This window comes from Balaenoptera acutorostrata, chromosome 6, assembly GCF_949987535.1.
Source record: "Balaenoptera acutorostrata chromosome 6, mBalAcu1.1, whole genome shotgun sequence".
NCBI lineage: Eukaryota > Metazoa > Chordata > Mammalia > Artiodactyla > Balaenopteridae > Balaenoptera > Balaenoptera acutorostrata.
The window spans coordinates 114,993,329-115,007,511 of record NC_080069.1 but is presented as its reverse complement, the minus strand read 5'-3'; the positions used below and the strand labels follow the sequence as shown (position 1 = coordinate 115,007,511).

The window sequence follows — 14,183 nt, the reverse complement described above, 5'->3', positions numbered from 1 at the left end:
TATTGAAAATGCTAGGTAAATATTTATTGAGTTTAATTTTAGAACGTAGGGAAGTGTAGCATATAAGAAGCAGCAGGAGTTTTTCACCCTTAATCCTGTTTGTGGAGTGTCTTTTGCATTTATGTGGTGCTATAAACATATGTTGGTTTTTGCTCTTCTATCTTGACTCCAGTTCGAATAGTTTAAAAAAATTTCTTTTGGGGTTATTTCATAGATATGATTAACTAGCAACTAGCTTTGCTTCATATTTGAAAGATTCTGGGGTGGAAGTTTAAAGATGTTGCCACACAATGGATTTCTGAAGCTGAGACATGAGAGATGGTGCTGAGCTTTAGCATTAATGGTTAACTAGTATGTCAGAAAGATTAGTGCCCAGAATTATGTTTCTAATAAGAAGTAATTTAAAAGTCACTTAGAGAATGTCTGGGAGGTTTTTTTTTTTTTCCTTCAGTTGAACTGGTCAATTTTAGAGTTAAGGCGAATCATTTTGTTCTTAGGCTTTTTCTTTTTTATTGAAGTAAAGTTGATTTACAGTGTTGTGTTAATTACTGCTGTACAGCAAAGTGATTCAGTTATACATATATATACATTCTTTTTAAAAATATTTTTCATTGTTCTTAGGATTTTTAAAATGTGCATGTTTCTGTTTATAAAAACAATATATTTTCAATCAGAAAAATAGAATGGAGAAAAAAAAAATCATCCTCAACAGATGGTTCTGAAATGACCTCGAAAGCTCTGTGACCATGGTCAAACAAACTCCTTTGTCTGTAAGACTCTTCTTCAGTTAGTCTTTGAAATGACAATGAGCAAAAAAGTCTTCACTCTTCCTACTTCTGCTGGGAGTAACATTTTTCTAAAAGAACCTAGTTCTTGTTTAATTACAATATTGCATTTATTCATTCATGTAAAGTTTTATACTTCGGTTTGATCTGGTTAGTGAAGTTACTCTGGCTGCTTCTGATTATCTTGGATTATTCAAGAGGAGGTTTATAATGGACTCATCTAAGGTGTGGTGTTTTTTTCTTGGACTCTGAAGCCCTGCTTTTGTGGGAATGTCAGGGTTTGTTTTTTGAAGTAACGTCAAGTTCCCAGCTAGCTGTTGAAAAGCATGTACATTGCAAAGGTGGGGTTTTATTAGCCCAACTACTCTGAATAGAAGTTCTCTTGTTTTGACTTTTGTGGCTCTTTCCATGTAACAGAATACAATAATCTGTTTAAACCTATAAGATGGAGAAAGGAAGAATTCGTGTAAAGCATCAAGCCAATGCCAGGCCTATAATAAAGATTCAATAAATGGCAGCTGAGAGATTATTTTATACATTTTATTGTATGTGTGCATTTTGAAATTTCTTTAACCTCCAAGCTGAATGGAGAATTATCAACAATCTCTTTTGTTACTACAGAGATCCAGGAATTGTAAATGAAGAATGTCAGAGGCTCATCAGTACATGCAGTTTTCTGAGAAATGCCTGTACTATATTTCCATAGAAACACTAATGACCTCTGACTCATCAAACCGAATTGCCTTCCTAAACTGTTTTCACCTTCTGATTCTCTAGCTACAGCCTTGAAGCTTTGTACTGCTTTTATTTTTTAAAATATCTTAAAATTGAAATGTCATAATCTTGAGCTGGCTTTTCTGCCTTCAGTATGGTTTCAAGGCTGCAGTTACAAAGCTAGAAGGCTGAAAAACTGAATGAAAGGTGATGTAGGTTGATCAGATGGAACTTATTAATGTTTCCATAGAAATGTAGACACTTCTTGTAAGCACCATTTAAGCTGAGCAAATATGTGGGCACAATAGGTTATATAATTGAGAATTCTTGGCTTCTCCTCCCCCCACTCTTTTTTTCTGCCCCTAAGATTTCATGTTAAAAAAATGACATCAGGGAAAGGGCTTTGTTTTTGTTGCAGTTTTTAAAATGTGACCTTGACATTTGTAGGTGGAGAAAGGGAAATATGACTTGAAGTTCTGCCAGCCAGCTTTTGCTGTGCAGACTTGTGGTGCTGTCTCTGTATTCAAAAGCGTTTTCTGTTATTCCTGAAGTATAGTTTATCAGGTTGCCTGTGAGAAACAAAAGCTAATGGCCCAAGTGGCATCCCACTCACTGGATAGAAAGGAAAGAGGCAGATGTGAATTTAATGCTCAGCCAATCTAAAGAAAAGTGTTTCTGTACTTGCTTGGATCTGGGGCTAAATTGCAGGCTGCAAACTGGACTGTAAGGCAGGCCATGGTTTGGCTAGCTAATGTTTGTTACCAAAAAAAAAAAGGAAAAAAGCTACGTTCCTTTTCAGCCGCTACCTAAGCCATTCTTTGTACCAAAAGCAGTATAGGAGATGGAGTTGGGAGGGGCCCTGAAAAATGGGAAGAGTTCCTAGAATTTCAGGATCTGTGGATGGTTTGCCATGTATATCTTGGCTACCCTCTCAGAGCGCTTTCCTCCCATCCTTTTAACCCTTATGCTTTTAGTTACCTGGTTGAAATTTTAGAACCACTGTATTGAAGTTAGTCAGAGTTGGGCTGGTATTGACACACTTCCTGGGTGTATCCATGTATTTCCTTTCCTCAGTGACTATTGCCTATAGAATAAAAGCCAAAAACTCCCCATGTATGGCAGTTAAAACCCTTTATGATATGGCCCTGGCTGGGGCTCCAGTCAAATCACATTACCAGGTAACATTGTTCACTTTCTCGGTTCATGCCTTTTACATGTGGCTTTCTCTGCATGTTTCTCAAATAGCCCTGTTTGTCTGGTGAATGCTTATCCCTTGCACATGCCCCTGGCACCATGGTTGCTGCTCTGTTCTCACTAATATTGATAGCGGCTCTTAAGCGCTTTCCACTGCCCTAAGTGTATCATTTCATTAAATCCTCACAGCAATCTACAGATGAGGAAATTGGCTCAGATAGGTGAAGTCACTTCCTAAGTTAACACAGTAGTAAGTGATGGTGCCAGTACTCAAACCTATTATGATAGCAAAAGATATGCTCTTACTACTCTGCAGTGCTTCCCAGTTTCACCTTGTCCATCTGTCCCAATCTGTCCATCATTCACTCCCTACCATTAATGTTTTTAATGTTATTGTCTATTTCACTAGCTTTTTTTTTTTTTTTTTTGGCCGCACCACACGGCATGTGGGATCTTAGTTCCCCAACCAGGTATTGAACCTGTGCCCCCTGCAGTGGAAGCGTGGAGTCCTAACCACTGGACCACCAGGGAAGTTCCTTCGCTATCTTTATTTCATTTGGCTTTAATCTTTTCTTATTGTAGTATAATATATATAACATAAAATTTACCATTTTAACCATTTTAAGTGTACAGTTCAGTGGCATTAAGTACATTCATATTGTTGTGCTCTATAGTTAATTTTTATTCTGTACCCCTCTGGACTATTCATTCTCTGACAGTAGGGTCATTCTTACTGATATTTGTATCTTCCAGGCCTAGGAGCTGCTACAGTGTGGGCAGGTACTTAATAACATTTGAGGGAGTAAGTGACTATATTTGCTAGGCTGATGGAATTACTTTCTGATAACAACTGATAAACTTATGAATTGGTTAGTAAATAACACTAGCGTAAGCATTTCCATATTTCATTTACTGTAAAGCTGCAACAGAGTCCAAAAGGTGGCATAATACATTTAGAAGAGGGAAGACTTTTTTTCTAGTCTTATGTTTTCCATTATAATAGCCACTGGCCTTATGTGGCTACTTTAATTAATCAAAATTAAATTAAGTTAAAAATTCAGTTGCCCAGTCACACTAGTCACATTCCAAGTGCTTAATAGCCACATGTGGCTAGTGGCTATCATTTTGGATAATGAAGAGAGAGAACATTTCCATCATTGTAGGAATTTCAATTGGACATTGTTGGTCTAGACTTCAAAGGCAGAGAATACTGAAACTGTTATTTTCTCTTAGAACTTGATATTTTGGCAAGAACTTAATTGTGGTAGCATGTGGTTTAGTACCATTGCTTTTTGGAGAAAGAAGTAGTTCCTCAACATTTACTGAGCAACCTTTCCTGGGATCCTGGGACGTGCCTCAGCCTTGAGGCGGGGGATAGTTAGGGCTGAGACCAGATCTGACTGAAAGAAGGACACCAAGTTTCATTGGGAACCTAATCATGATCAGGGGCACAAAGCAGATGGGAAACTGACACAGATGACCTGAGCTGTTGGTCCAGAAAGTACCAGTGAATGACTCTTGTGTATCAGTACAAATCCTGGGTAAAGATTTTTAGCATTTTTCTTAGGGAGTATGGAAAACAAAATTCTCTAAAACCTGAATTCACGGTCAGTAGCCCTGGTGGTGATTTGGTGTGGGAAGCAGAGGGAATTGGGATCACAGAGTAGGGAACCTAATAAGGCAGAATAGTTTCAAAATCCTTCTAGATCCCTAACTTCCTTCTGGAAGCTCTGCTTCACTTCATAGCTCACATTTTAAAGTACATGAAACTTGAATTGCAGTTGACTAGGTAAAATAATGTTATATCTCATATTGAATTAAAACATTTAAACTAATGTTAATATGTGATGTCTGTTTTGGGGAAAGATGAGATGTTTGATTAAAATTATAGAATTTTGCCTTTTAAGGGCCTCACCTTAATTTTGCCTTGTGGGCTTCAAAGTAGATTGGCAGAATCCTGACCAGGATCCAAGTCTCTGTTGCACCATGCTGCCTTCCTACAGTCAAATTGAATGAAATTAAAACATTCCTAGAGTAATATTTAACTTGCTTTTGTAAAAAACACATTATAGATTACAATTAGCTAGTGTTTTAGGCTTGAATTTGTTAAGTGGCATTACCCATAAGCTTTTGTTCACATTTGGAAAAAAATTGTATACTCAAAGTTTATTTAAGATCCTATTGTGGTAAATGTATAAGTTTATAGCCAAAAATAGTAAATAAAGAAAAAAAATCAATATTTTCAAACTCTATTACTGTAGCCAATCACAGATTAAGGAGTCACTGATCTTTTTGTTTTTGCCAAATTCTTTCCTATTGGAGAAAAGCTTGTCAACTGGATCTTCCTTTGTATTAAAGAAAATTCCTAGACTGAGAGCCATTTATTGATCTCTTGCCATAAAGTAGGTTATTTATATATATTCACCAAATCTCACAACAGTTGAACCAGATGGTTATTTTTATCCCCATTTTAGGAAGTAGCTATAGGGTAGTTAATTAAACAAAAATAGTGGCAGATACGGGATTTGAATCCAACTCTAACTCAGACCCATGTCCTTTTCACTGTGCATCTGTCTTCTAAGTTAAACCGTGGTAACAGAATATATATAAGCTTTGCACTAAATTTCAAATTGCTTGTGAGCATGCTAATTTAGTGGTATATCTATCATTTTAGGAACCAAGCTGTGTCTCTTGTCTCTCCCTTTTTAAAGCAATTTAAGTCACCAGCTAAAGACTCTGGATTTCTCAGAACATTTCCTAATCTGTTTAATATGTTGTATTTTGTGAGGCAGAAGGTTTTGGGGTTATATTTGTGTATTTATGTGCCTTAGGAGTCTGCTTTTTACCAAACAATTCTGATATCCTTTGCCTCTGTGTTGAATTGAATTGAACACACATTGGGGTTACTTCTAGCAGTAGTTTGGATTCTTCTAGCTAGGAATCATTTTGCTAGCTAGATCTGGTTGCTGAGAATCTGGGTGAGACTGAGAACGGTAGCCAGATCTAGCCATTCCATTGACTTGTCAGGAGGTAGGATTAACATTGTTCTCCATATCTCCTCAGGCCTCCTGCATTAGTGATGATCTGTAAAGCCAGAGACAACATTATTAGCCAGTGGTCTCAGGGCTGGATGGAGGGACTGTAGACATAGTTACTGAATTCCATAATCAGGGATCTTTGTGACCACTGGAGGGATTTGTTTTAAGGAAAATATGAAGAGTTCTTCTTTCCTTGGGGCGTAGCGTACTACATCTGGAATTATTGCATCAAGCAATTTATAGGCTCAAAATATAAAAAAAGGTTCAAGAATCACAGCAAGTAATTAAACTACATTAGTGATGTTAGGGGGTTCCATTCCAGGTCTTTGAGGATGGTGTCATGAATGAGTCAATAGTTAACCCTCCTATAATCTCCTCTTTGGTACCACAGATACAGCACTAGATTGGGTGGACCCTTGGGGTTAGTTAGTTAGTAGTAGCTCACATATGTTGAGCTTTGACTTTGTCAAGTACTGTGTAAGGTCTTTACAAGCACTATCTCATTTAATCCTTTTAACAGACCTGTAAGGTAAGTGCTGTTGTTAATCCCAGTTTATAGCAGGGTTAGGGTCAATCCTACTTGGGTCATATCAACTGAAAGTGTAAAAGGGATAAGTCTCCAAAGTAAAATCAGAATGCCATTAACCAGAAGGGGGGAGTGGTTGCTAGGCAGATAAAAGAAATAGATGTCCACTTTAACTATTTTCCATAGTATTTCTTTTTTTTTTAATCACCCTCTCTTTATTTGTGTTTGATCTAGTTACTTTGAGTTCCGAATGTTGTTTTCAGAAAATGTGTTAGGCTTTGTCTTTTCTTGAGACTTCTAGTACAGCTCTTTCATTTAATGTCCAGAATCTGAGGTCCAGAATAGGGAGTGACTTGCCTAAAGTCATATGACTAAACTAAAAGTGGCTTGAACTATAACTTTCCCATTATACTATTCTGCCTTCCCATGTTTTTTGTCCTGTTTTTGAGTCAATTTATGTTAAGTGAATGCTTATTCTCAGTTTCATTTCTGGCAGGATGTTCAATATTGGAACCATGTGTAATGAGTGATTTCCTCATTGCCTGGCATCTCTCCACAGCTTTTCTGATCCCCATGTGTTTAGGTAGAGAGGGTTTAAAGTTGCTCTGAGGTGAGCCTTTTTAGGCATCTCATCCACTTTAGCAGCTTCCAAACTCTGGTTTTCCAGAGCAGATTTCCTCATTCAGACATTCCACACACTTTTCAGGCTAGACTTAGATTTTCTGATCCTGTGACTTCCTTCCCCTAGACTGTGATCTAGAGGCAGGGTTGTGTTTTCTGTTTGGTTCATCCTGCATTTGAGCACCTTACGTAATGTATCGGCAACTGTTTTGGGCGTAGAAGCAGCTCTGCAGATGGATATGGCACTGTCCCTACCCTTGAAGAGCTCACTGTCTAGTGCAGGAGGCAGTTATTTAAGTTGTGAATGCAGGAGAGGCCTCTTCTGTTTTCCACGTTTCATAGTTGTCATATTTGAGCTGGGTCTTGAAGGATGATGAATAGTTCTTTACCAAGAAGGACTGTGGCTTGTTTGGTGAATGCCCAGGATTGCAAGGACTTTAAAAGTGGTGTTTAAACAGTCTACTTGCTGTTTGAATTCTTCTTCTCCACATGACGCTCAGTTGCTCTTTTGGCTTCTGGTTGCCTGGCTCTGATGACAGAAAATGTTCTTATATCCCTCTAGTCCTAGTTTTGCTCCATTGTTTTTGAATTTACCATTGAGATACTACAGTTGATATTTGTTGAACATCTGCTTTGTACTAGGCTTGTGAGACATAATGGGGATACAGCTGTGAACAAGACAGGCCAGGTCCCTTCCCCTGGGATGGTGGAACACTGTTAGTGGAACAGTCTAATAGTGTCATCAGAAATTGAGCCAGTAATTCCTTGTTTATGAGTGCACAAAGCATTATAGATAATTATAACAGGGGGCTTTGACCTTGTGTATGACACAAGGATAAGGGAGGCAAGAAAAAGCTTTTCTGAGGATGAGTAGAAGGCAAACTGGAGAGAATAAGCAGTCATTCCAGGAAAATAGAACTTTCATCACCTATGTATAGAACACCTACTGGGTGTTTGCCACTCACTGTGCTTGATTTTTCTCTTCAGTGTGATAGTTCCACACCAATCAGAAAGATGTAGCTCAGATTTTTTGGGCCTGAAATGTGCTTTGAGAGGTATTTATTCCAACTTGAATAGCATATTTATTAATGGAAGAATTGCTCCTATTTGTGTGTATAGGTAAAATTCTTCAGCAACTGTGAAAATTTTAAGTAAAATTATCCTGTTTGATATTTTATAAGTTCATATTTTGTATATTTTGCTTTCTTTTGGAAAATAATTCATTGATAACATAGTAGAACATGACGAGTATTAAGTACGTTGTAATTTTATTACAAACTTTTTACAGCTAACTTTGGCATGCTTACTCATAATTACTTGTGCTGTGCTAAATAAGCATTTTATATCAGTGTCTCACTTAATCCTCATTACTACTCCATGATAAGTGCTGTTACTATCTCCATTTTTTTATATAAAGATGATGAAATGGAGGCTCAAAGAAGGATGTACAGTAGCTAAATGTTATAGAGCTAGGATTCATATCCAGATTTGACATCTGAGTCTGGATTTTTTTTCCCCCTATATGATACTTGATTTTTCATATTTGGAGGCACCTTGGAGTAATTCATGAATTGTAATCTTTTTTTCCTGTTGTTTTCTCTTTAGGTTTTTGTCAGGACGAATTGGCAGAGCTTGACCCAAGCACTAGTAAGTTCTGAATGTTCCCCAGTGTTCATGTGTAAGAAAAGTGTATGTGTGTGTACTTTGAAATGTATAACTTAAGATGTCATTTATAGACCTATTGACAGATTTTATTTCACTTTAATTTATGATTATGGGGAGGGTATTCTCTCTTTTCTAGTTATGTTTTCTTTTTCTTCTCCTAATGTTATTTGGTGGCCAGAGTCTAGCCATTTAATAGAAAATTCTTCGCTGAAAATTTCTATTTAATACTAGTTTCTTGTTCTCCATCATCCCATGAAACCACCACCAACAAAAATTGTGCTTTCATTTATGCACACATACAACCATATACCCACAACCACTTTTTAAAATTTTGACATAATTTTGATATAATTTCTTTCAAAGAAGGATTATGTAAAGGTTTAGATATTTATAGTTGATAACCTTCATACCACAGTTTAATTTCTAAAGCATCTTCATCTGCATTCTTAAGTTTAAGGTATGAGAATGACCATTTCAAAGTCTAATTAAATGATGCTTTTCAGGACTATATAAGTCTTGATCATAGATAATCATCTGTGTTTATAGTGCTCTCATAATGTGGCATACACCATTCTGGGATATGGAGAATATTCAGTGTATACATACCTTATTTTGCTATAATACCAGAAGGTCGAATGATATTTTAGATTGAGACTCCATGAGATGATTTAGAGTTATTTTTTCTAGTTCTTGTACTTGTTAGGGTCATGGGGCTGGTTATTGGTCACCCTTCTGCTGTTGAGGTAAGCGATAAAGTTCACCTTCTCACCATCCTGACTAATATCAGCTGTGGACCTTCTCATATTTTCCTCACACACCTTAATAGTATAAACATTCATGTTTGTTCAACTAACTTATTAATTGCAAGACAAAATAAGTCTCATAATGCTTATAAAACACCAGGGAAATAGATTTGTCTTTCTACAAGTCATAAGGTTCAGAATCAGCTTTGTAGGTAATATAGGCTCAGTTTACCCCACCTTCCTACCTGACATCCCATTACCTGTGAGTGAACACACTATTTTCACTGTCTTTCTCTTATGAATAGCCATCATTTAGGAGGAGCAAAAGGTAAATTCTCGAGTCATGGTCCTCTCTTAGAAGCATTTTTGAACACTAGGAAGGATATTGACATGCTCTGTGATCTTTCAGATAGAACTACACATAAAACAAGCCAGGTAATTGAGAACTCAGTTTAACATTGAATGTTCTCTGCAACAGGCCCAGTTCTAGGCTGCCCTAAATGTCCTGTCCTAATTTATTAATAGTCTATTGGAAAATATTTCCTTGTCTGGAATTATTTCAAAATACACTTTTTTAAATCTCTAATTTAGCACATAGTATCCAAATTTATTCTCTTTTTCTGCACTTAGTAGCAATTGAAAATATTCATGCCCATCTTCTAGGAAAGGCACTTGATATTCTTATGAAGATTATTACTGGATTATTGTTCTTTCTGGGCCAAGTAATTCTAACTCATTTAACATTTCTGCATAGACTCTCTAGCTAGATATTGTGCTTTATAGACCTCTCCATTCCTTGAGAATGAACAGATATTGAATCATAATTTTATATATCAGTATAGAATGGGAGTTACCTAAAAAAATCATTTTTCTTTTAAAAATCATACTTAGCTTATGTGGCCACTATATTCAATAGTCCACGTGTTATTTTTGTGAAGTTAGTATTTTTGGTCTTTCTCTTTGAAGAAATACATAAAGATCTGACATTATAATAATGAATGGGAAGAAACAAAAGTTTATCATCTGGTCTGAGTCAATCTTGGGGTTCAATTGAGCATGCTCAGTCCTACCAAGTCATAGCACACCTCAAGACTGAAATGGGCTGTACACATGTGTTGTGTAAAGTTGGTTATGGTTGTTGATACTACAAATTCCATGGCTTCTGATTGGGAAGGAATAACATCTCCTATGTTAATATTTCACAACTTCTGCACATTAGATGGAGAATAATAGGGTTTTCTTTGTGATGCATCTTTGGAATTTAGAGGCTCCAATGTCTCCCTTACCCCCCAAATTCCTGATAAGGAAGGCCTGCTCATACTTGCTTATTTTGGACCAGGAAATTCCGTTGTTGCTGATTTCCCATTTTGCTTGGCAGTGGTTGTAGACAGCAAGTTTGGGACAACATGTTGGAACTGGATGAGGAAAGACTGACTTTGTAAAATTTGTATAGCCTTTTTTTTCCCCCTACATTTTTTGTGATAGACCAGATGGGTAGCATGCTTAGAATATGGGCAGCTACTCACACTCTGGCTGCCTTCCTATGATTCCTGGGCTTCCTGGAGTCCAATGTTACAGCACAGGTTCAGGCTAAGTTCATTTCTACAAGAAGCATCTCTGTACCCTGCCTGTTAGCATAAGGGACAAGGGCAGTCAAAGGTCAAGAGAAGTTCAAAACAGCATAACCTTTCTGTGCTTCTGTTTCCAAATAACCCCAGTCTGCCCTGCTCCCCGAGTTTTTTCCTCAGCCATCGTTCTTACCGTGTAGTTGTAAAATTCAAGAGAACAAGGACTGACTTGATACAAGGGAAGTTAGAGAATAGAAGTCATTGTTGCTTAAAACAGGAGAAATAATTGATTTATGTTTGGGGACCAATTAGGCTATAAAACAGGAACAGTAAAGGGACCTATGACTTCAGGACAGTTACTTGCTCTGATTTCTGTCCCACAGACAAGGGGCTCCCCAATAAAGGCTGTCGACTATCTAGGCTAAATTATTAATTCCTTTCATGCCTCTCAGGGCTTGTAAACAGCACATGATACAGGAAAACAATTGATACTGTTCAGTTATTGGCCAGATAGAGGGTCAAAGAGTAAATAGTTGGATTAGCAACAGCTGTTCTTCTTCCCTAGTCAGACTTTTGTCCCTTATTCTATTTCAGCAAAGCCATTCCTGGGTTCTTGGCCTCTAAATAGTTAAATTCATTTCTCTTCTTGTAAAATAATCCTACAAATAATTAGAGAATAAACACTGACCAAAATTGAAAATACTCGTATTTTAATTCAGCTTCCAAATTTGAAGATGAGCATTCTTTTTGGTATGTGCTGACTATGTTGTTTGGTGTTCAAAGGGTATTATGCCAAGGAAAGTAACTCCTTGAAGTTTAGACAGATTAGAAGCTTTTTAGCTGTTTATACCAACTGCTTGAGGATTTTCGTGCAGCTTGATTAAAAGAAAAAAATTGCCTTTGTTTAAACTGATAGTAGGATAATGAGTGTTCATTGTGGAAAACACTAAAAGAAAACTATAAACACCCCTAATCCCACCACCTGGAGATAACCATTGTTTCTTATTTGAGAATATGTCCTTCCAGTTTGTGTCTGAGCTTATTTTTTACGTGGTTAGAAATCATATATACAATTTTGTATCCTGTTTATTGCTCCCCCACTCAACATTACATTGGGAACACTGTCCCAAGTCATGAAACAGTTTTCATAAATATTTTTAATGGCAAGATAGTATTTCATTGTAAGTGAATAAGTTTACCATGGTTTATTTAACCATTTACCTATTGTTGGGCATTTAGGTTGTTTGCAGTTTTTTCTACATTATAAATAGTGCCACAGTGAACATAGTTTTATATAAATTTTTTGTCTGCATTTCAAGTGAGCCCTTTAGCTTTTTATATAAGCCAAAACTCTTCAGAATTAAGAGCATGGACTCTGGCTCAAGATTGCTTGAGTTCAACTTGGCTTCAGTATTTACTAGCTCTGTAATCTTGGCTAAGTTATTTAACCTCTCTGTGCCTTAGTATTCTCATCTGTTAAATGGGGACAATAAAAAAGTACTTCTACTTCACAAGGCTATTGTGGAGATTAAAGGAAGTAATATATGCATTTGGAACAATGCTTGGCAAATGGTAAACACTATTAAGTGTATGCTGTTCTAGGCTATGTAGCATAATGTTGAAATTCTCAGTCTTTCTGTACCTAACGGCTATTGTAACCACTTTATTCAATTAAACTATCCTGTGTTGCCTAATGACACAAAGATAAATCATTCCAGATGTTAGCAGGTGTAAATTACTGCTTCAAGTAAATAGTTCCCTCAAAGGAGTGGAGCCCATGTACTGCTGGCCAAGACTGTTCTTACCATCTGGTTGACTGTTAGGGTGTTTTGGGCCCCTTCACCCAACCAGCAGCAGGTAACCAAAATGACCATCTGCCAACCCATTTATTTAACCTCTTAGGAAACTAAAGGAGTTAACCCTCTGCTTATTTAAAATAAATACTCAGATTATGCACTTTCTCTTTGGTCAGTAGCAAGGTCTTATAGAGAGCATGCTGGGGAAGAAATTTGTGTAATTAAAGACCTGCCATTACCATTTTATTTTATTTATTTATTTATAAATCCTATGATACTTTAAAAAAATAATTAATTAATTTTTTGGCTGTGTTGGGTCTTTGTTGCTGCGTGTGGGCTTTCTCTAGTTGCAGCGGGTAGGGGCTACCCTTCGTTGCAGTGCATGGGCTTCTCATTGCAGTGGCTTCTCTTGTTGCAGAGCATGGGCTCTAGGTGCATGGGCTTCAGTAGTTATGGCTCACAGGCTTCAGTAGTTATGGCTCACGGGCTTCAGTAGTTGTGGCTCACGGGCTCTAGAGTGCAGACTCAGTAGTTGTGGTGCACGGTCTTACTTGCTTTGCGGCATGTGGAATCTTCCCGAACCAGGGCTTGAACCCGTGTCCCCTGCATTGGCAGGCGGATTCTCAACTACTGCGCCGCCAGGGAAGTCCCAGCATTTTTTTTTTTTTTTTTAGCATTTTTAAAAGACTGCATACTTGGGATTCTTGCTGACTCAGGCTTTTATATATATATATATATATATATATATATATATATATATACACACACACACACATATATACACACACATACATACATACATACATACATACACATATGTATATATTTTCCCCTGCTGAGCAAAGACCTGGATAAATGAGCATTTTAGAAGAGACTTGAAAGTTAAATTAATCTTTCCTCTCTGTTGCCATACTGATAGATGCCCACCAGGCAGAGATCCATGAGTGATGTGGGATGAACAGGCAATTTAAAAAACAGCTTCAGAATAAGACAGCCTAACACCACTAGTTTGCTCTGGCTTTGCATTCATCTGTCCAGTGTTTTGGGATCCCAAGGAGACTTTTTGTGGATCCTTCAAGCTATAAAAGAGAAATGTACATCTCAGCTAGAGTTACCCATAGGTTCATTCCAAAATTCCAACGTTCTGTACTATGTCCTATGGGTCTATTCCTAGTTGTCAAACTATATGTCACAATTTTTGATCTCAGAAAACAGTTCGTATAAACCCAAGTGTGGACTGCAGATAATGAACTTAAGGTTGGGTGTTAGAGATCAAAGAAAATTAACATTTATTGGGTATTCCTTATGTACTAGGTACTTTGAACATATTTAGTGGGAGTGAGAAGGGTTGGTTATAGCATATAAAATATCTAAATATAAGTTTGACTTTGTAATACCTAGTCCACTGTTTCCTTCCCTCCCCATTTCTCTTTTTCCCTTTGATGTGTGTGCCAAGCCTATGACTCAGTTCCTGCCCTCAAAGGACTCTGGTTTAGTCAGGAACGACAGACACAAAACTTGATGATATGTGGC

General features: G+C 37.2%; 1 protein-coding gene across 2 annotated transcripts in view; it reads left to right on the top strand.

Annotated features, from left to right (window-relative positions):
- Nucleotides 1–14,183, top strand: part of NR6A1 (nuclear receptor subfamily 6 group A member 1) — a 216,229-nt gene that overhangs the window by 22,666 nt on the left and 179,380 nt on the right. For both annotated transcript variants that reach the window (XM_057548903.1, XM_057548901.1), the window contains exon 2: nucleotides 8,484–8,525. In XM_057548903.1, the coding sequence (XP_057404886.1) occupies nucleotides 8,484–8,525 (42 nt within the window). The remainder of the gene's footprint in view (nucleotides 1–8,483; nucleotides 8,526–14,183) is intronic.